The 23,973-nt window shown below is 42.0% G+C and overlaps 1 protein-coding gene across 3 annotated transcripts in view; it reads left to right on the top strand.

The window, feature by feature from the left end:
• The first annotated feature begins 6,419 nt into the window (after positions 1 to 6,419).
• Positions 6,420 to 23,973, top strand: part of unc119b (unc-119 lipid binding chaperone B) — a 62,400-nt gene continuing 44,846 nt past the window's right edge. Inside the window, exon 1 of one of the 3 annotated variants that reach the window (XM_080208445.1) lies at positions 6,420 to 6,823. In XM_080208445.1, the coding sequence (XP_080064571.1) occupies positions 6,637 to 6,823 (187 nt within the window). In that variant the 5' untranslated portion in view covers positions 6,420 to 6,636. Of the gene's footprint in view, positions 6,824 to 12,849; positions 12,967 to 13,369; positions 13,445 to 23,973 lie in introns of those variants that run through there. The other 2 variants (XM_080208447.1, XM_080208446.1) reach the window with 2 other exon arrangements.

Here is a 23,973-nt window from a genome sequence, read left to right as displayed (position 1 = left end):
AAGGACATTAGTGAACCAGATGGGTTTTTACGAAAACCGACAATGGTCACTTGGTCATCATTAGACTTTTAATTGAATTTCTATTGAATTCACCATCTGCAAAGGTGGGATTTGAACCTGGGTCCCCAGAGCAATAGTCCAAGTCTTTGGATTAGTCCGGTTACAATACCATCAAATCACCACCTCAGACAATATTTTGGGCAACTTCCCAGCTCCTTCCTCATACTGGAGAAGTGAGGTGTGGTCCTGAAAAGGGCTGCTCATATCAGCTGCCAAATTTTGCTTCTCCTTCGTTCCAGTGAAAAACAACCCTATGGCGTGAGTTGCCTGTTTACAGGTTCACAGCTACAGTTCCGAGTGAATCCACATCTGCTGCTTTGTCCCTCTCCCATTGCCATAGGAATCATGACAGAAGGATCGATAATGGATGGGCAGATGATAGAAAGATAATGAACATGACTTGTGTGTGAATTGAAATAGAGGGAGATTGTCCAATATCAGCCTCAAGCTCTGCACTTGACCATTCTTAACTCGACAAGTCTAGGCGGCTGGAGGTAGATCCAGATGCACTGGGTGGCCAGGCTGTTTCCTGAGTTGTACTGAACTCAATTTATTCCAGTGCTAATCTGCCTTCAGAACTGTCAGACCTTGGATTGGTGTCATCCGCTCAGTCTGCCAAAATCAGTCTTCACATGCCAGGATAGGCAAATCTCTGAATCACCAAGGGTGAGAGGCCTGGCCATCACCTGGTGTGGCCCACCAAAGCATTTTATTGGGGTGTATCCTCTTTCATAGGCTAACAACTACTTGGAGCTACAGGTGAGAGCTGGGTGAAGGTGAGGACCAAGACAATAAGAATTATAAAGAATGTGGCGAGCCCACTTGTGAGAGATGCTGCTCCTTCCTTACACCCCACATGATATAATACACACAAACATTAAAGACAGTCACCACTTTTTTAACTGGAATTGTTGCTTTGAGAGTGCAGTTATATGCTGGCATATTTTAATGCAAATTGTCTTTTTACTTTACGTTGCTGCCAGTCATTGTGGGATGTCCCTTGATTCAAGGATGATGTTTACTCAGGGTGGTGGGTTTCTGTCATGGGTCTTCACGTGACTGAACAGGCTGATTCTTGACCCACAGATCTTTAGGCATATGGGGCCGGACGTTCCACGAAGTTGTGGGATCTGGAGTGCAGTGATGCTGAACTCATAATGGAACTGCAGTAGAAACTGTTTCTATATAACATCATATAACATCAAGCACTCTGTGTGAGGTTACTTCCAGAGGTGGTATAGCTTCATGTAGTGCAATATCAATTTTAAAAAAACTTACCTTTAAGTTTGTAAACAGCCACATGCTGAGTTCTGCATGGCCTTGAGTAGAACACACATTCTCCCTGTGTCTGCATGGGTTTCCTCCAAGTGCTCCGGTTTCCTCCCACAGTCCAAAGATGTGCGGGTTAGGTTGATTTGCCATTCTAAATTGACCCTAGTGTCAGGGGATTAGCAGGGTAAATATATGGGGTTACGGGGATAGGGCCTGGGTGGGATTGTGGTCGGTGTCGAAGCGATGGGCCGAATGGCCTCCTTCTGCACTGTAGGGATTTGATTAAAGTATTTTAAAATGGGATAGATAAGGATAAGACATATTATTCCCCAAAATTCCACCTGAGAAAAACTGCAATACTCAAATAAGACAAAGGCCAACATTGATTAATTAATATGCAAATTAGATAGGTTTCAGATGAAACATTAAACCAAGACTCCATCTGCTCTCTCAGGTGGAAGTAAAATATCCCATGGCACTCTTTCAAAGAAGAGCTGCAGACTTCTTTTGGTATTCCGACCAATATTTATCCATCAACTGACATCACTGAAAATCAGATTTATTTAGTCATCATCTTTTTGCCATTTGTGGGAGATTATTGAACATAAATATAAATTGACTGTTGTGTTTCATACCTATCTACAAAATAATCTAAAAGTATTTTATTTGCTGTAAAGCATTTTGTGGTGTCCCGAGGTTGTGAATGGCACCGTATAGATGTAAATCATTCTTTCTGTAGATTTCTTTCAAAAAATAAAATTTTGGTGCACATTCTGTGACATGTCATAGGTAGGGTGTGCTTGGGAAAAAAAGAGGATTTGGAAGCAATAGTCCTCAAGACTGCACCACCGTTCCCCCTCCTTTTGGGGAGCCACCCCCTTTTTCTTTGTCCCAATGTAATTTGAGTTTGTTTACGGTTTGACCCAAAAGACTTGACCCGAAAGATCCCCCCACCGCCCAAGACTGCACCAGTGGGGTTTACCTCGTGTCATTTCTTGGGGGTGTTGTAGATGAACGGTAGAAATTGATTGCTATGATTAGTCACTAACTCCATTACTGTTGTATCACGTGACTACCAGGATGGTAGAAGATAAGCGAGTTGGACGTTGGCCTTTTTTGATGTTCCTGTAGTTGTCACTGCTGATTTCAAATCCTCACTCCCTGCATTCCTTGCTGGCTGTCCCTGGTCTTAAATCGGGCACGAAATTTTCAAACTGGAGTCGGGAGAGCAAGTTGGATGGAAGTGAAGGAACTAAATGAAAAAGAAAGACTTGCAATTATAAAACGCCTTTCACAACAGGCGTTCCCAGGATATTTTACAGGCAAAATATTTCAGAAGTGTAATCATTGTGGTAATGTAGGCAGCCAATTTACACACAACAAGCTACCACATGCAGTAATGTGACAATGGCAGGACATTCCTTTGTGATGTTGATATCAAGATAAATATTGGCCAAGATACCATGGAGAATTCTCCTGACCTGCTTCGAAAGTGTGATGGGATCTTTAACGTCCACTAGAGGGCAGATCTGTGTAATATCTCTGACAGTACAGCACTCCTTCAGTGACTTGGGAACATCAGACCTAATCTGAGGGCTCAAGTGGTGGAGTGTGACCTGAACACACAACCTTCTGACTCAAGAGGCGAGCGTGCGATCAATCAACTGAGGCACAGAATGGAGCAATGGTTTGTACATACATGCTGTGGGACCCACCTAATTTGGCAATATTACTTGCTTCAGGAGGACATCATGAGGAGGCAATAAAAACAGAAAATATACTCAGCAAATCAGGCAGCGGCTGTGGAGAAAGAGAGAGAGAGAGAGAGAAAGAGAGACAGTTAACGTTTCAGATCTATGATATAAAGAGAACCTTGACAGCGAGGCTTGGCCACAGGCATAAATAACTCCTGGCTCCCGTTAACCCCCCTCAAGACAATCACAGAAATCCCTTCCACATTACGTGCTGAGTGTGTTTAAATGGGGTGTTGCAAGCAAAATCTACAGTACTCCAGGATTCTCCAAAATCTAGATTTACTCTTTCAATCCTGCATTTGGTTGAATCAGATCCTGATTGATATCGATTCCGTGAGGAGTTAGCTTAGTCTTCTTCCTGGCAGCAGTCCATCATGCAAACCAACTTCCCATCAATTGACTCCATCTAAACTTCCCATTGTCCCGGAAAAGCAGCCAGCATAATCAAGGACCCCACGCACCTTGGACATATTCTCTTCCGCTTTCTTCTATTGGGAAAAAGGCATAAAAGTCTAAGATCACGTACCAAGCAACTCAAGAACTGCTCCTTCCCTGCTGCAATCAGACTTTTGAATGGGCCTACCTTATATTAAGTTGATCTTTCTCTACAACCTAGCTATGACTGTAACATTACATTCTGCACCTTCTCCTTTCCTTCTCCCCATGTACTTTATGTACGGTATGTTTTTGTCTGTATGGCGCGCAAGAAACAATACTTTTCACTGTATCCCAATATGTGACAATAATAAATCAATTCAATTCAATTCAATGACAGAAATTCCTTCCACATTACGAGGAACTGCTGAGTGTGTTTAAATGTGGACATTTTGTGGAGAGGGATGGTTGTCAAACAGAAACTGCAGCACTCCGGGATTCTCTAAAATCCAAATTCACTCTTTCAATCTTGCATTTGGTTGAATCAGATCCTGATGGGAATGGCTTCCGCTGAGAAGTTCGCTCAATCTCCCTCCTAGCAGCAGTTTAGACCATAAGATATCGGAGAAGTAGGCCATTCAGCCCATTGAATCTGCCCCGCCATTCAATCATGGCTGATTTGCTTTTCAACCCCATTCCACGCCTTTCCCCTGTAATCGTTGATCCTCTTATCAATCAAGAACCTAATTATCTCTGTCTTAAATACTCTCAATAAGCTGGCCTCCACAGCCTTCTGTGGCAATAAATTCTATACATTCACTACCCTCTGGCTAAAGAGGTTCCTCCTCATCTCAGTTCTAAAATCTACTCTAAGGCAGTGCCCTCAGCTCCTAGTCACTCCCCCTTATGAAAACATTTTAAGAACATAAGAACATAAGAAATAGGAGCAGGAGTAGGCCATCTAGCCCTTCGAGCCTGCCCCGCCATTCAATAAGATCATGGCTGATCTGTTGTGGCTCAGTTCCACTTTCCCGCCCTCTCCCCATAACCCTTAATCCCCTCTCTTATCAAGAACCCATCAACCCGCTTCTTAAAAATATTTAGCGAGGCAGCCTCCACCACTTCAACGGGCAGAGAATTCCAGAGATTCACCACCCTTTGAGTGAAGAAGTTCCTCCTCAACTCCGTTCTAAACCGCCTCCCCTTTATCTTGAGGCTGTGCCCCCTAGTCCTACTGTCTTTTTTGAGCGGGAAGAGTCTCTCCACCTCTATCCTATCCATCCCATTCATCATCTTATACGTCTCAATGAGATCTCCCCTCATTCTTCTAAACTCTAACGAGTACAAGCCTAGTTTATTCAGCCTCTCCTCATAGCTCAATCCCCTCAACTCCGGTATCAGCCTAGTAAACCTCCTCTGCACTCCCTCCAGGGCCAAAATATCCTTGCGCAGGTGCGGCGCCCAAAACTGCACACAGTACTCCAGCTGCGGCCTCACCAATGCCCTATACAGCTGCAGCAAGACCTCCCTACTTTTATATTCAATCCCCCTCGCTATGAAGGCCAGCATCCCATTCGCCTTCCTGACCACCTGCTGCACCTGCAAGCTGGGTTTTTGCGACTCATGCACAAGGACCCCGAGGTCCCTCTGCACCGTCGCCTGCTGCAGTTTTTCGCCACGTAAGTAATAGTCCTTCCTACCATTCTTCCTACCAAAGTGGACCACCTCACACTTGCCAACATTAAATTCCATTTGCCATTTCCTGGCCCATTCGCCCAACCTATCTAGATCCATCCCCACATCCACTCTGTCCAGGCCTTTCAGTATTCTGTAAGTTCCATTGAGATCCCCCCTCATCCTTCTAAACTTCATTGAGTACAGACCCAGACGCCTCAAACGCTCCTCACATGTCAAGTTTTTAATTCCTGGTGTCATTCTTGTGAACCTCATCTGGACCCTCTCCAGGGCCACCACATCCTTCCATGGATATGGGGCCCAAAATTGCTCACAATGTTCCAAATGTGGCCTCCTTCAACCTCAGGAGTCCACCCCGGCTTTTGTATTCCAGTCCTTTCAAAAGGAATGCTAACATTGTATTTGCTTTCCCAACCACTAACACAACCTGCAAGTTAACGTTCAGCGATTCCTGAACTCTAGTTTGTGGGCCATTGTGGCAGTGGGGCAGGCACGATGGCACAGTGGTTATCACTGCTAGCTCACAGTGCCAGGGACCCGGGTTTGATTCCCGGCTTGGGTCACTGTGCAGACTTTGCAAGTTCTTCCCATGTCTGCGTGGATTTCCTTCGGGTGCTCCAGTTTCCTCCCACAGTCCAAAAGATGTGCTTCACCTTCCGCACCCATTGGGCACCGCAAGGGCTGGGGAACATTATCGACTCTAATAATCACATTTTAATTTGATGTTTTCAAGTTTCCTTTATACTTTTGGCTGTTCCCCCTCCTTTTGGGGAGCTGCCCCTTTTACTTTGTCCTGATTTATCTTGAGTTTGTTTATTTGGTTTGACCTTAAAAGCGGTCAGAAGACTTGCTTAGATGCATTGGCCATGCTAAATTCTCCCTCAGTGTACCCTAACAAGCGCCGGAGTGTGGCGACTTGGGGATTTTCACAGTAACTTCATTGCAGTGTTAATGCAAGCCTACTCGTGACACGAACAAGTAAACTTAAAAGTTAACCTGAAACGAATCCTGAACTGGGAGTCTGGTTTGTTGGCCATGGGGTGGTGGAATTGGACAACTTGCAGTTGACTGGCTGTAACCCCGGGACGGCGCCTGATTGGCTGGCTGTAACCCCGGGGCGGCGCCTGATTGGCTGGTGGTGACCCCGGGGCGACGCCTTATTGGCTGGGGTTGACCCCGGGGCGGCGCCTGATTGGCTGGCCGTGACCCCGGGCTGACCCCGCCCCCGTGCCTCCTCTCCATAGAAACCGAGTCCTGCCGACCGGCCGGCCGCCATTTTGAGCTGGGCGGCGGTGACCGCCCGGAGGCCGGCTGCTTGGTCAGCGGTGCGGAGCGGGGGGTGTGTGTGAGAGACCCCGGGGAAGAGAGTCCGAGGCGCCGGCATCTCTCAGCGGGGCTTTGTACAGCCAGAGAAAACAAAAGTTTGTTCGCGCTCTCTCATCCCTCTGCCTCTCGGCGGTGGTTCGGGTCGCCGCTCAGGATGAGTGACTCGGATAACAGGGCGGACGGCACCGAGCTGAAGAAGGAGGGCGGCAGCGTGCTCAACCGGATGAAAAGCCGCAGGAACCCGGAGCCCGAGGGCCTGACCCCCATCACCGAGGCCGAGCTGCTGCAGAAGGACTGCATCAACCCGCTCAACGTGCTGTGCCTGCAGACTGCCACCGAGAGTAAGCGGCCGTTCCCCCCCCCCCCCCCCTCCCCCCCCTCGTTACCGCAGAGGGGCCAGGTAGTGGGGGAGGAGGTTGGGGGAGGGATGTGTCTGGACTACCGGCCTCCCTGCCTCGACTTATTTAACCTTCTGGTCACTTCTGTGATTCCCCCCCGCCCCCCGGGGAGGGAATGGGAAGTGGGTTCCTATCCACTTGACGTGCTGTGAATTATTCGTTCTAATTGTCTTATCCCGATCCATTGAAGAAAGTGTCCTACTTAATCTACTCAGCCCTGAAGTAATATTTCCCCCTTGACGCTGGGCGCAGTTTTTCGTGATGGAAAAGGTCCCGAGAGATACACTGTTTTGATTGAACCGACCCCCACGTCTGCTCCCGTCCCTCTATTCTATTAAGTTAAATTCTCGAAAAATTAGGTTGCTTGGCAAACCGGGGATGCATTAAGTGGAATCCCAATTATGTATACGGAAAGTAAGCATTAGTTCTTGCTAAGGTTGGTGTTGACGAAATGGAACTCTTGCAATGTTGGATAACGGAGGGGTAAGATCATTTTGAGTCTGATCTGCATTTGTGTGTGGATGTTAATGTTAAAACAAGTTATTAATCCACATCACCTCTTCAAAGTAACCTTCAATGCGTCTTGAACTAACGATCATATTTGCGATACTGCATTGTTACAAGTGACTTACCCAAGTACAGTGAAATCTGTATGTTGCCACGCTCGGGAGGTTGTTTGCTAATTCGATGACTAAAAGAGTTTGAAATATTATTGTATGGTCCCTCTTACCACCCCTCCCACATCTCTCTCTTAAATTTGAAAGGGAAACAATTGAATCATACCATAGAATCATAGTAAAGAGGATGGCCAATCTGCCTATTTAGTCTGTGCTGGTTCTCTGCAGGTGAAACTTCGCTGGTCCCTCTCCTTTGCTCTTTCCCTATATCTTGCATTTTTTTCTCAGTCCTTATTCAGCTTCTGTTTGAAAGCCATTATTGACTCCTCCACTATCAGGCAGTGTATTCCAGATCCTAACCACTCTGTGTTTAAAAAAAAATTCCTCCTGTCAGTGTTGGTTCTTTAACTGTTCATCTTTGTCAGTGCCCTCTTGTTCTTAATCTTCTGTCCAATGGGAACAGTTTCTTCCCATCTATTCTGTCTAGACATTTTTTTAATGTTGTTATTATCTCCTTTCAATGTTCTCTCAGGAGCTTCTCCAAGAACCTAAGAAATAGGAGTAGACCAGTTGGTACTTTTACCCTTCTCCAATATTCAATATGATTATGGCTGACCTTGGTCTCAAGTGCAGTTCTCCACCCATTTTACACTTTGCTTATGCCACTGAGAGACCAAAAATCTTGTGTATCCCAGCTGACAATATATTGAAAGAGAGAGCACCACAAGTGTTGGGCAGAGAATTCCAAAGCTTCACAACCCTTTTTGGTGAAGTAATTTCTCCTCTTAGTCCTAAATAATTGACTCATTTTTGTGAGACTGTGCCCCCCCCCTCCCCCTTTTTTAGATGCCTAACCAATGAAAACAATCCTTCAGCATCCATTCTTATCAAGTTCCTTCAGAATCCTGGACATTTCAATGAGAATGTCTCTTATTCTAAACTCCAGGGGAAATGGACCTAATTTAGTCAACTTCTCATCATTGGTCCCAAATGCTGGGGCCCAATTTGGTGAACCTTTGATGTACTGCCTCCAATGCAAGTACATATTTTCTGAAATGTGGAGACCAAACTGCATGCAGAACGCCAGATGTGGTCTCACTAAAACCCTGTACAACTTTAGCAACACTTGATCCTTGTACTCCAATGAAAACCATAGAGTGCTCTTTCTGAGCGAGAACTGACTGGTGGTGACTTAATCTGAGGGTCGTCACATCCTGAGGTGAGGGGCAAGGTGAAACCGTCATGAATAGCTTGAGCTACTATGAGAATTGAATGCTGTTTGTATTGCTCTGCATCACAAACCAGCTGTCCAGTCAACCAGCCTTATATTGGTTAAGTGGTAAGATTCTTGTGAATGGAGTATGTCTCTTTGAAATTAGTCTGGAATTTAGTGGTATTATGATTACTATTTCCAAGTGGATCTTTTCCTACAACATGACTAATTCGCCCAATGACACTACACAGTACTGTTCTGAGGGTTGGTTTCAAAATGTATTGGTTCAAGACCTTCCACAAACTCTTAGTTTAGATCACACTTGTCGATTTGTCCCAGTCTAAATGAAGATTAAAGTCTTTCCCCATTATTACATTGCCTTCATAACCAGGTCCAATGATTTCTTGTTAAATGCTCTGTCCAATGCTATACATAGTTTTATCCATATGATAAACTACATCACATGAGTTTTCTGACTCTTGTTTTAATTTTAACCCATATTGATTTACTACTCCTTCTAAGGCCCAAGCTCATCTATCTGAAGTTGTGATGTCATCCTTTACTATCCTCCTTTGCTGCTTTGTTTGTTGTCCCAAAATATTGCATACCCTAGAATATTTATTACCCAACCACAATTCCTCGTAACCATGTCTGTGTAATGTTGATTAGCTCTAAATTATTTACCTCTTTGTGTCACAGATTCGTCTATATTATTGTAGATGCTTTGTGTGTTCACTTAAATGGCATCCTTCGCCGTGGCATTAGGGTTGAAGCTCAAATTTAATCTGGCAGCTCCTCAAGCCACAGGCGCGTTTGACTTAGATTGCACTGGTGTCATGGAACTCACATTCTACAGTCACAATACATCACTTGTCCTGCTATCTTTTATTTTGTTAGAGAATGTTATATTAGTTATGTTAATTATAGAATCCCTACAGTGCGGAATGTGGCCATTTGGCCCATTGAGTCTGCAGTGACAACAATCCCACCCAAGCCCTATTCTTGTAACCCCACATATTTACCCTGCTAATCCCCTGACACTAGAGTCAATTTAGCATGGCCAATCAGCCTAACACTCCCACCTTTGGACTGTGGGAGGAAGCCCATGCAGACAGAAGAAGAAGGTGCAAACTCCACTCAGTCACCTGAAGCTGGAATTGAATCTGGGTTCCTGGTGCTAGCCACTGCGTCACTGTGCCGCATTTTAAATTAAATCACCAAACCTTACTACTCCTAAAAAGCTTTACTACTATTATGAAACCTTCCCATAGATAAACCTTAGTGACCAATAATTGTCAGTTCCCAAAAGATAGATGAGAAAAACAACCAAAATACTCACTAACCATGATACTCACTAACTCGTTCCCCATGATGCCACACTTTAGACCTACCACCAGAAACAGCAAGTGCATGCACCTCTCTTTGAAGCCTCCAGACCTGCCCTATCCAATCTATCCATGTACCTGAAAAATGATTCTCATAAATCTTTTCTGGTAAGTAACCATGGTTCATAAGCGACCAGTTGGCACCTGTTAGTCATGTGATTGTAAACCTTGAGGGCATGACTTCACTACAAGCGTGGGACAAGGCAAAGAGGCTGGCCTTTGTGATTTACTGCAGCTAGATTGGACCCTCACTGTTGATGACACTTACACCACATTCTGGTCATCTAACTAACTGACAACCACAAATCTTTCTCTCTCAAACTTAAAAGAGTTTGAGAGTGTGCTGTGAAGCAGCAGTGCTAACCACTGCATCACATGCACATAAATATCAATACAACAGGTAAACACATCTTTGGCAGGCTTTGTACTCACTATATTGGACACAATACTCCAATTGTGATTGAACTGTTTTTTTTCATAAAACTTTAACTTCCTTGCTTTTGTCCTCCATTGAATCCATTTATAAAGTCCAGATCTTTTTACCTGATTTCTCAGCCTGCCCTGTCACCTTCTATTATTTGGCCATGTATTCTCTCTGGTCCATCACCACCTTTAGAATTTTAACCTTTAGTTTATATTGCCTCTCCTGCCGAACTATACCATTTCACATTTCTGTGCATAAAATTTAATCTGCCCATGTCTGCTACATGTCTGTCTTGAGGTTGATTACTATCATCCACACAGTTCGCAGCACCTCTGTTTTGTGTTATCGTCAAATTTTGAAGTTGGGCCCTGTACTTCCAAGTCTAGACTACGAATACATCAAGAAAAACAGCCAATCCCAGGGACACCCAGTCTATTTCTGGCAACTGTTAGTTTTCTTACAGCCATTTTTATATCCTTGCTGCCACTTTGTCTTTTGTTCAATGAATATCTATATTGCTGGCAAGACTATTATGTGGCACTCTATCAAACAAACTTTGGTAGTCCGTACCTCCCATTAACCCTGTTACCACATCAAAAAACCGGTTCAATCTCAACTAGAGTATTGTCCAATTCTGGTTACCACAGTTTACCTGCACAGAATCTATGCAGCTTTCTTTGATTAATCCATGCTTGTCCAAGTGACTTAACTTTGTCCCAGATTATTACTTCTAAAAATTTTCACAACGCTGTAGTTAATTTGATTAGATTCAGTTGTTTTTCTTGCACCCTTTTATGAACAATGGTAAAATACTTGCGATTTGCCAGTCCTGATACTGTCCTGTATCATAGCTTAGTATGTTACCAATCACAAGTATTGCCACAAGCTCCATTGTTTATAGATGAAGCAGTTTCTGTGACAAATGAACATTGGAACAAGTCGAAAAGCAAACAACAAAGCAAAATGAGTGTGCATCTCGTTGCATTGACTGATGCACTTTGTGCTATTCACCCTTGGTACATGCTCCTGAAAGAGGGTGTGAAGTTCATAATTACTTCGCTGGTATAAGTTTTAAAAAACTACTTTTGTGTTATCTTCATAGCATGCTAATTATTTTAGTCATTTGGCTCAGTGCAAAAAATTGAGGCCAAAACCAGCAAATGTGTTCACGTTGAAATTTGCATCAGTAGAGAGATAACATTGGAAAAATAATATTGCAATGATAACAGCACATTTTGCCTATTGCAAAAATATAGTGAATACAAGCCTGCCAAAGATGTATTTACCTGTTGTAGTGATATTTATGTGCATGTGACGCAGTGGTTAGCACTGTTGCTTCACAGCACCAGGACCTGGGTTTGATTCTGGCTTTGGGTGGAATTTGCATGTTCTCCCAGTGTCTGTGTGGATTTCCTCCATGTGCGGTTTCCAAAGATGTGTGGGTTAGGTGGATCAAACATGGTGAATGCACAGGGTTACAGGGATGGGGCAAAGCGGTAGGTTGCTCTTTTGGAAAATAAGTGCTGACTTCATGGACCAAATGGCCTCTTTCTGTCAGGTTTCTATGGTAAGAAACCAACAATCCTTTTACCCTTTTCTAGTTAGTTTTAAAACCAATTCAGGCAATTGCAGTCAAAGGTGGATTAGCATTGCCTTTTTTCTAACTTACATGAGCACATGGAATATTTTCTCCTCAAACTTTGAGTATCTGCTTGTGTCACTGTTTAACCATTGAATCAGCACTGAATTACTTAATGCATTATAATCCTTTTATGCACAATGTATAAATGCAGTTCCTGGTGTGTTGCAATCTGACATTAAGGTTAGGATGATCCCATAGTTCAACTGCTGCTCTGTGTTAAGTCAGCTGATTGCAGCTGGAACAGGAGTGTCCTTTTGGGCTAGTGAGGAAAGCAAACCAGCTGCTGATAGCTGTGCAGTTATTCATGCTGGAAAGTAAATGCTTGCAGGTTAAAGTCAGTTTTGGCGTGAGACAGTAAGCTGCTGTCAATTGCTGCCCAGGTCATGAAGGTCGACTTGGATGATGTCATGGAGCAATGCAATAAGCCAGCAGCTTCAGGAGCGAGGGAAAGATTATTCAAATAAAAGAAAAACACACACCAAGTCTGGGGTGCACTGTTCTTTGCTGTTAATGCTGGAATTGCTAAAATCTGCTTGCTGCTGTCCGAGTGCTGAATAGTCTAAACGAGTTGTGGGATAAATTTGCTCTTGTTAGTCCTATGATTAGAATCTATCTTGTGCTGCACTGAGATGCTATCAGAAGATTATTTCTGTTAATCCACTGATAGCTGAGGATATGATTGTACTGACTGGCTGGGATTTTGACGATGAGAGTAAAGAACTCTTAGTTTACCTTCATATAATAGCAACATAATCAAGTCTAGTAATTATAGCAACCCTTAGTGCAGAAATGCTGAGAAGCAGAGGTATGCAGGGTTTTTTCCTTATTTACTCAATAGTTCCTGTATGAGATATTAGTGTGACCAGCTTTACATTTTATAGATAGTATCACACTTGATGTACAGTAACTTTACAGTTATTTATGTCGACTACTGAAACTTGGTAGCTATATAAAACCTTGGCTTCTCATGATCTCAATTTTTTTTTTTGCTTGGCTTGATTTTTCTTGGACAGTGTCCAGCAAATTTAGTGTAACATTTGGTAGCTAATTGAAGTAGTACCTGCAGTGCGTCACTGAGCATTTATGGATTATAATTTGTAATTTGGTGTGAATGTGTCACCGAGTAGCACTATAGTATTGATTTAGGAGCGCTTATTAAATGTCACAGTGAACTGGAATGCCACGTAAAGTAGCTAGCTTTCAAATGTATTGCAGCACATGTGTTATAATTACAGATGGTGTGATCATGATGAAATTAACGCTGGCCTACTGGATCAAGCCTGGTAAATTTAGCAACGTGTGATTGGTCACAGAATTGGTTGAATTAATTCTGCAGCACTGCAATCGGGTGAATGGGAAAATTTCTGTTTGCAGACAGTTATCTGCTGGAATCATTTTAGATGCAAGTAGAGATTGTTTTGTTTAACTGTTGAGCTGGAGATGTTTTCAGGTTTTGATTATTGAACTGGGCATCACATTTGATTTAGCCTTGTGTTATATTGTTTTTAAAATGTCATCTTATCTCTTGTTTGCTTTGGAAATGTACTTCAGTGCTCTCAGCTCCAAAATGCGATAGTACACTGTTTTGATAGGAGTATAATTCTCACCCTATACACTGAAGAAGCAAGAAGATTTTTATACCTAATCTAACATTTCAACCCGTATTTTGTATCCTTGGTGTACAGAAATTTAGCCCTGAATTGAATTGGAAACATGGAAAGACTCTGGTTGGAGCAAGAAAATTGTGCAAAATGAAACTTGTTGGGAAGAGGACAGTTGAAGGGAAGTGCCAAACCAAAGAAGCCAGAAATGTGGAAAGTCTTGGGAATGAGTTGTCGCCTCAACGTATTTATTGCTGTATCCTAAAGTCAAAGGAAAAGGGAACTGAAAGTGACGAGTAAAATTAAGGTCGTAGAAATCCTAGGTATATGCGAGAGTATGCAGGCTGATGATGAATGAGGTGTTTCATTTACGAAGTGTCTGCAAGGAGGTGGAGCTGAGTTCTAAGCCATAGCTGCATGTTGTTACCACTAGATACATTCTCCGGTGTATCCGCTAACAGTGTGCTGCATGGTGACCGCAGGTGGATGCCATAACTTGGAGATCTTATTGGTGGCGTTCTGATGGATTTGACTAGATGTATGCTGACCCTCAATCACCATATTATGCTTTTTGTGCTGTACCATTGAAAACAGAGACTGTTTTGGGTTCTGGTAATCCATAATTATGGTTACCTGGCATTCAAATATCACACTGATGCCAAAGCTTATGATTTCCCAGCCTTGGCATGCTCTAATTATCTGTCACAGCAAGACATAATTCACTTCCAGTTGTTAATGCACAGATACAGGAGAGTGAACACAACATTTGTTGCCCTGACCTCCCTGGATTTTGTTGGTCTGTCCTTAAATTATTGCACTGGAGGAGTGACTTCCACCAGGAAACCTGTTGGTGAATGGTATTTTGACCAAGAAACAAATAATTGGAACAAAAACTTCTAAGAAACTTAAAGCATGAATAGTGAGATGAATGAACAAGCACAAAAGGTGATTGAAATAAGTTGAACCTTTCTGATGTTCTGCAAACTTAGTCACTACTGAAAACATACTTGGAACTGCAGGGTGATACTATCTGACACATTTGGGGTGATAGCTAGGTTGTTTTAGTATGGGAGATTTGAAACTTGATAGAAGCAGATATGGGCAGAGTTACATTAAAATTAAGCCAAATAATGTTTGAACTATATATCTAGAAAATACAAGTTTGACACCTTTCTACTACTGAATGACAGGTAAAATTTGTTCCTGTATTTCTGAACTGGAGTGGTTGAACATTATTTTGACTGTATCAGCATAGAATATGAAATAGACAATACAGAACAGCATAGTGCAATAAAACATTCAAGAAGTATTAAAACATAGGCTATTGAGCTAACCTAAAACAGATGTGAAATGTATTTCTAGATTTATTGAATTATAAGTTAAGAGAACTTGATTATGAGCAGAAACTCTTGTATGCATATGGAATTGAGATGACCTTAGAGATTGTTGTACTAATTTCTAGATGCTTTCTGTTTTCTCAATAGTGCTATTAGAACTTGATTGCAATCAGAATGTCTACAGAAAAACAGTTAGTAATAATGACATTTGATTTTGATGGATCTTTTTTCACTGATGTTGTTTTATCTGTGAAATGGGGAATTTCCAATGACAAAACAAACTTCTGAGAGTCTGTAGATGACATTTGCAAAAAAAAAGACTGCTTTTGGACGCTTCATTTTGGATATCCCAACACATGAATATGGAGTTTGCTTTTAGTGCAGCAGCTCAACTCTACCTCATAGTTTTTTTAGTCTGTAACTTTCCAGATAATCACATGTAATTTCTCCTTTTGCAATCTGGGAAGCAACCACCAGGTTTACATTTGAGATGTATTTTCTTAGTGTGGTTTACTTGGTTGCTTTCTGCTAATGTCACCAAATGCGCACAAGTCCTTGCAGTTCAGGATTACAAGTGCTATGTGAATCTGTACAGAATGGGCAAATTGTTTTTAGACAACTTTTCAATTATAGTATTAAATTTGTTGAATTCAAGTTTGTTGCTTTAATTTCGATGGCTCAAAATGATTGCTTTCTGTTTTATGGGGCCCATAAGTTACCCCGTTGCACTTGCTACATGCTGCGTTCAATTTCTCTGCCCTATTTGGGAAGACATTCTGCTACCTTGGTAGAGCATTTTTCAAATCTGGAAAGCTGAGCTGGAGAATAAGTTTCAGTTGTGACTAATAACCTTTGTGTGTTTTGGATGTTAGTTAACATGCAAACTAAATTTGCCACTGAGTTCACCTATGGTGTCTGATGGCATTTATAATAACCAATAGTCCAGAAAAGACAGCAGGAATTGTGACTTGAATACTGAACTACCATGCAATACGAGACAAAAAGGTCAGCAATCTATTTTAAAATCTAGATTTTTGTTTTCGAAATATCTCATAAATGTACCAGCACCAGGAAAATTACTTAAATGAGCTCTTGGATATCTACACGACGTGGAGTGTGCCACTTGAAGGCTTTTTTGCTTTTTAGAGATGGTTTCTAATCAGTTGTATTGTGACACAGCTAATTTTGCAAAGCAAGGTCCCATTGGATTTGCAGTCACTTGCTTTATGCCATCTCTTTTTCCATTGCTTCTCACTGGTAATTAGTCTTAAGCTCCCTATGAGCAAGCTTGGTTCAGTGACAGCTGACACTCAACTAAATCAATATGGCCGAATTCTTTTGTCGTCAAAATCTGATTTACACTTTTAAGAATTAATTGGCTGTGAATCATTTTGTTTGAAGTGATCACTGATGATGAAATGCAAGTTAATAGAATCCTTATCTGATGGCTGGAGAGTTGTTTGCTTCACACAGCTCAATTGTCAAACGGTTTTTACTTACTTTCTGAAAATTGTTTATCTCGGCCTATGGTCTTGGTAATTTATTACACATGATGTGTCATAAAATCCAACCTTTCAACGCATGAACAACATTATAGTTGGTAACTAGTTCTAGAGTTATTTTTTGTTCAGAGGATGTGGGTCATGCAGGAAAGGCCACCCTGATCGCCCTTGAGGCGATGGTGAGTTGCCGCCTTGAACTGGTGCAGTCCTTCTGGTGTAGGTACACCCACAATGCTGTTAGGGAGGTTCCAGGATTTTGACCAGAAGTGAGTTAAATTTACCACCAACTAACGCGTTAGTGGTTAAAATTGTAACACGTTTTATTTGTGGCCTTTTAATTTGTAGTAACTTTGGGTTTTTTCAGGTATTTTCTACCTCATTGTGAAATGTGTTTGTCATAGAATAGAATCCTGACAGTGCAGAAGGGAGCCATGATTCTGTCAGAGCATCCCATTCCCTCCATGTATTTACCCTGCTCATCTCCTTAACCGACACTAAGGGGAAATTTAGCATGGCCAGTCCACCTAACCTGGACATACTTGGTGTGTGGGAGGAAAGCAGAAATGCAGACACGGGGATAACGTGCAACAGACAGTTACTCCAGACTGGAATTGAATCTAGGTTCCTGGCACTAAGGCAGTGCTAAGTATTTTGCCACCATGCTGCTAATATTGAGGAATCTAAAACAGTTCATACTTGAGTTATAAATCATCAGCATTAATGGTCTTGAATGTAACACCATTTGCAGAATACAGATAAAACTAATGTTATTCAGTTTCAGCAATGTAACCCCATTGCAGCAGCATAATTTATTTTCTACTTCTCACATTCGTCATCCTTTTGACACCTCTGAAAAAGCATGATTGTCAATTAGTGTTGGATTGGTGCAAGTTTTGTATTGTGGGTGGTAACTTTTTCAAACCTGTTTCACTGTAGAGCCTTCTAATTAGTACAGAACGGGTCAAGCAATGCATTGGTTTGGGTTGGATTGAACCTAATCCTTGAGGAAAATGTTTTTAGCACACCAAACTTCCATATGTTGAAATTATTTTTGACATTGAACATTAATATGCTATTCCATTGTCTACTGTTGTGGTAGAGAGGCTTATTTTTGTTTTAATTGGGAGCACTTGAGAATTCATATAACAGAACACAAAACCTTTACAGCAAAGATTAATCACTTGAAATAATGTGACATTTTGAGATTAACCTCTATTTACTTGAAGATTTGCTTTGTGGTCTGCTGTAAAGCTAAATAAGATTACAGCCTAACTTTTAGGAATTTTGAGTTGAGAATTGTGACACTGCAGCTGTATGGGAAAATAATAATTTGTAGAAAATTGAGCTGTATTTTATCTCTTGTATTCTCAATGGTATACCATCTATTTAAAAACACAAGTTTCAGGAGTACATCAGGTAAGCATCTAATTTCCACTAAGTCCAGCTGGTTTTAGCTTCCTTATCTGCTATCTCCAGGTCAGGGGAGTAAAGTCTAATTGTCACGACCCTGGCTGATATCTGAGGGGGTTCCACCTTGGAACATCAGTTTGTGGGGCTGTATAGTTTTGTTGACAGAAATGGTGCAAGGAACCACATGCAAGACCCAGTGAGGATGGCGAACCAGTCCCATTATAGTATAACGTTTAATAGAACGTTTACAATCAAGGGAAGACATGCATACACAAACAATGATCTAAGACAGCTGAGGCACAGTGGTTAGCGTGGAGACCTGGGTTCCATTCCTGGGCTCAGGAGACTGTGTGGACTGTGCACATTGTCCCTGTGTCTACGTGGGTTTCTTATGGGTGCTCTGGTTTCCTCCCACAGTCCAATGATGTGCGGGTTAGCTTGATTGACCATGCTAAATTGCCTCTTACTGTCAGGGGATAAGGAGGGTTATGGGGATGGGGCCTGGGTGGGATTGTGCTTTCTGCAGACTTGATGGGTTGAATGGCTGACTTATGCGCTGTAAGGATTTTATGTAAGAACTCTTAAACACACTGACACAGTTGAAGTAGAAATTATCTTTTTGATCCGGGATACGTTTAAGACATCTGAAATCTTTGAGGAATTTCCTCTTCCCAAATAACATCCAACTTGATAGATCTATAAGTAAAGCCAGCTTATTGTCACTACACAGTATACAATTGAGTTATTCTGGGAAGTGTATTAGTTCAGCAAAAATATAGTTGTAATTATCTCCACGAAGGTTTCTGCACTCTTGCCCTGGTCTGTTAGTTGGAACCTCAACAGGTTGCTAGGTCAAAAACCTGGCCCAGAGCTTACGACTTGGGAAACTGCCTCCCTGCTTTCATGGTTTTCAGTTATACTGTTGTTTCCCTTTGGTTCTCTCTGGGTATTGGCTGTGTGTCCGCTCAGCCTCTAATTCTTAAAGATTAACATATGTATGCATTCCCTGGATGGTGCAATCATTGACACAAAGAACAGTTAAGCTATCCAAGCCTGCACTGATCACATAGGTCTATCTAGACCAATGACTTGTATCCCTCTATTCCCCATTTCTTCATATGACGATCAAGATAAGCCTTAAATATGCTTAATGTAATTGCCTCAACCACCTCCCTTGGCAGTGCGTTCCAGGGTCCTACCACCCTCTGTATTTTAAAAAAAAACTTCCTTTGCATATCTTTTCCCTATTAGCAGAAGTATTTTCTTCTGTCTCCACTCATTATTGAGATTCACATCCTGTGAAATACCTTTTGAAATGCTGGTGGCTTTTAACCTGCTGTCACATTCATGACACACACACTTTATTTGACCACCTGCTGCCATGAAAACTGGTTTATGTAACCTGTAAGCAGGAATATGTGGTCCCAATATAGTCTGAATGAGGTGGGTGTGTGATTTGCTTGCTTGGAATAAGTGGGCATATACGTAAGAGGAAAAATGGTTTTGCAAAGGGGAGGTGGTGCCTCACTAACTTGACTGAGTTTTTTGCGGAAGTGACAAAGATGTTTGAGGATAGGGCAGTGGATTTTGATAACTTGGACTTGAGTCAGGCCTTTGACAAGGTCCCTCATGGCAGACTGGTGCAGAAAGTGAAGTCACATGGGATCAGGTGAGCTGGCAAGGTGGATACAAAACTGGCTGAGTCAAAGAAGACAGAGGGTAGGAGTGGAAGGGTGTGTTTCTGAATGTAGGGCTGTGACAAATGGTGTTCCTCAGGGATTAGTGCTGGGACCTTTGCCATTTGTAATATGTATAAATAATTTGGAGGAAAACATAACTGAATTGATTACTAAGTTCACGGAAGACACAAAGGTTGGTGGAATTGCAGATATTGATGAGGGCCGTCAGAGGATACAGCGAGATATACATCGGTCGGAGACTTGGGCAGAGGGATGGCAGACGCAGTTTACTCCACACAACTGAGGTAATACATTTTGGAAGGTCTAATACATTAGGGTTTTGCTACACATTTCTCATAAGTGCGTTGATAGGCAGAGGGATCTGGGCGTACAGGTACACAAACCAAAGTGGCAACACAGGTGGAGAAGGTAGTCAAGAAGGTATACGGCATGCTTGCCTTTGTCAGCCAAGGTGTTGAGTTTAAAAATTGGCAAGTCATGTTGCAGCTTTATAATACCTTAGTTAGGCTGTACTTGGAATTTAGTATTCAATTCTGGTAGAGACACTAACAGAAGAATGTGGAGGCTTTGGAGAGGGTACTGAAAAGATTTACCAGGATGTTGCCTGGTATGAAGGGCATTCGGTATGAGGAGAGGTTGGAGAAACTTGGTTGGTTCTCACTGGAACCATTCAGGTTGAGAGGTGACCTGATACAAGTCTACAAGATTGAGGCATGGATAGAGTGAATAGTCAGAAGCTTTTTCCCAGGGTGGAAGAGTCAATTACTAGGGGCAGAGGTTTAAAGTGCGAAGTGCAAGGTCTAAAGGAGATGTACGAGGCAAGTTTTTTTTAACACGAGGATGGTGGGTGCCTGGAACTCTGCTGGGGGAGGTAATGGAAGCAGAGATTATGGTGACTTTTAAGGGGCATCTTGCCAAATACATGAATAGGATGGAAAGAGAGGGATCTGGTCCCCGGAAGGTTGGGGGGGGTTTCAAGTCAAGTTGGGCAGCATGGTTGGTGCAGGCTTGGAGGGCCAAAGGACCTGTTCCAGTGCTGTAACATTCTTTGTTCCTAAGATTTGAGTTCTTTAATGTAAAACCTGCAGACACTACCCTACCCCACCTGAAAACCATATAACTTCCTCAGAAACACAAGAACCCAGATTTTAAAAACGAAGGCAAATTAGAGCAAGAGAAATCTGGAAAAAGTTCCTCTGGTCGATCAAAATTAGTCCCTGAGTGCACTTGGGCACTGAATGTCATGAAGTTCTTAACCCTTGTACAAGGTGATCTCCATGTCAACTAGCAACAGGCCCAACTCTTGAAGAAATTCAGTCAATCTGTGTTCATCATACAAGCGGCATCCTATTCCACAAGCTCATTATTTTTTCCAGAAAGAAACACCAGCTGACGTCCAGCAAGTCCTGAGTTGGAGAATTTGAAATGCTGACCCCCTCCTTGCTAATCTATTGAGTTGAAGCAAATATGGATCATATCTATATTGATAGAATCTGTCACCTTAATCATCTCTCAAACCTTGGTCAAAGCACCTCTAAGTTGACACTTTATGAAAAGTAAGGTATTTTAAAGTCAGAACTAATCTGGCTTTCATCTTCTGTCTACAAGTCGGCCAAGACTTGCAATGTAAAATGGCCCATAATTTGGCACTAATAAAACTAGCATAGGGAGAATGCAGATTAGGTGCTCGCTGTACATTATAGAGATGCCACACAAGTGAAATGAGGAAACTCTGGGGCTGAAGCACAAACTCCTGAAAGAGTGGGGAGGGAGGTTCTGCTCTCTCTCATTTCTTTATATTTATGACTGGATGTACGATATGCTGAAAATTGCGATTTAAGAAAGGGATGTGTTCCATTTATCAGGCCCACAGATCGGAGAAAGCTTACAAATTTACAAATACTGGCATATAAAACAGCAAATTTTACCATTCTGTAAAATGAATGGACTAATGGCTTCTGCTTAGCAAACTACGGTTACTGATCCTGCCATCTTGTTGTTTAGACTATTTGCAATTTTAATTGTTGCCTGGGTGATGGTGTGATGCTTTGTTCTTTGCATGATTAATTTGAACATCAAAGCTTGTGTTAAAACACTTAATTCTCTGTTTGCAATTGAAGGGTGCATTTAATATATTTAGGGTATTCTTTTGTCCTTAGCACCAAAATTCCAAAGATCTAATAACTGCCATGGTGGAGTAAAGGGTGGACAGGCATTTTGAGGTAAAATTCATCTTGCCTTTCTTCCTTGCCAAAGAAATGACTCTGTCCGTATAATATCTAAGTTGATAACATAGATTGCAAATTGAATTTGGGAGAAAATTCTTTGTCTCTAAAACGAGAGAGGATTGAGTGAAATGTAGGTTATATTAATCTGAGAAGGCAGTGCTGTTTGAGCCTATAGTTGATTCTTGTTGCACTCTGCAGTTGATTGAGGGGATTGCTGACTATTTCCGGGTGAAGGTGAACAATTGAAAATCTAAAGTTCAAGCTTCAATTTCTGGTCTGGTTTAGAATGTACTTTGAATGTCTTATGAAATCCACCTGAAAGCATTAAAATTGTAAGAATGCTAATGGTGCATCAAATGTGTGCACATTTTCAGTTTGATATTTATGCTAGGGGGAAGAGGGGGTGTGGAGAAACATCCCCACTTGTTTTTTTTCGTTCGTAGAATATGGACATTGTTGTCTGGGCTAATATTAGTTGCCCACCCCTAACTGCCCTTGAACTGCATGGCCATTTCAGAGGGAGGGCAATTCAGAATCACCACATTGTTGGATCTGGAGTCATGTAGGGCGGACCAGGTGAGGATGGCAGATTTCTTTTTCTAAAGGATGTTAACAAACCAGATGGACTTTTACAACAATCAACAATGGTTTCATGGTCATTAGATTTTTTTTTAATTCTAGATGTTTAGTGAAACTTGAGTTCAATATCTGCCACAGTAAGATTTGAATCCAAGACCTTAGATCATTACCCGGGTCTCTGGATTATTAGTCCAGTGATAATACTGCTGCCTCTGCCTCTCCATAACCTGACATTGGTGGTTCTTCCTTGAGTGACGTGTTTCCATTTTCGTAATTTATTCTTTACGATTGTCTATTAAAAGCAATGTGAATGTTTATGTTTTTCTATATACAATTTACAGGATATTTTTAAATGGTGAGAAAATAAAATGGGGAGAAGTGATGCAATATTCTGCTTTATTGTGGCTACAAACTGTGCAAACTTGGCTCTGGTTTCCACAGTCTGAATGTACAGTGTAATTTTTGGTACTCTATGTATAATAAAGTTTGCATATGTACAACATGGTAATTAATCCAGGTTTTTGAAGTTTCAGTATTTGGATAAGCTTTGGTTCTCAAACTAGTGCTGGATTTAACTTGGCTGGAATAGTGCCTAGAATGATTTCAAACGGCTGACTTCAGTCTTGGCGCATGGCAAGTGAAAGCATGATCTCAATGCCCTACATTAATACCACTCGATGTTAATCGTGGTATAAGAAGAATAAGAAATAGGAGCAGGAGTAGGCCATCTGGCCCTTCGAGCCTGCCCCGCCATTCAATAAGATCATGGCTGATCTGTCGTGGCTCAGTTCCACATTCCCGCCCTCTCCCCATAACCCTTAATCCCCTCTCTTATCAAAAACCCATCAACCCGCATCTTAAAAGTATGCTTTGTGCCATGTTAGTTTTTCATCAAGTAATTCAATTTCTGTTCATTGGGACTTCAGTAAAGTAGAATGGTGGAAGTGAGTTTTTTAATCCTATGCCCACTTGAGCTAACACCCTGCAGTGCAATTGTAGATGTTGTCCTTCTAAAACTGTGTATAAACATAAGAACATAAGAAATAGGAGCAGGAGTAGGCCATCTAGCCCTTCGAGCCTGCCCCGCCATTCAATAAGATCATGGCTGATCTGTTGTGGCTCAGTTCCACTTTCCCGCCCTCTCCCCATAACCCTTAATCCCCTCTCTTATCAAGAACCCATCAACCCGCTTCTTAAAAATATTTAGCGAGGCAGCCTCCACCACTTCAACGGGCAGAGAATTCCAGAGATTCACCACCCTTTGAGTGAAGAAGTTCCTCCTCAACTCCGTTCTAAACCGCCTCCCCTTTATCTTGAGGCTGTGCCCCCTAGTCCTACTGTCTTTTTTGAGCGGGAAGAGTCTCTCCACCTCTATCCTATCCATCCCATTCATCATCTTATACGTCTCAATGAGATCTCCCCTCATTCTTCTAAACTCTAACGAGTACAAGCCTA

Source organism: Carcharhinus amblyrhynchos, chromosome 20 (genome assembly GCF_965287045.1).
Source record: "Carcharhinus amblyrhynchos chromosome 20, sCarAmb.v2.hapA, whole genome shotgun sequence".
NCBI lineage: Eukaryota > Metazoa > Chordata > Chondrichthyes > Carcharhiniformes > Carcharhinidae > Carcharhinus > Carcharhinus amblyrhynchos.
This window is presented reverse-complemented; position numbering and strand designations above follow the sequence as displayed.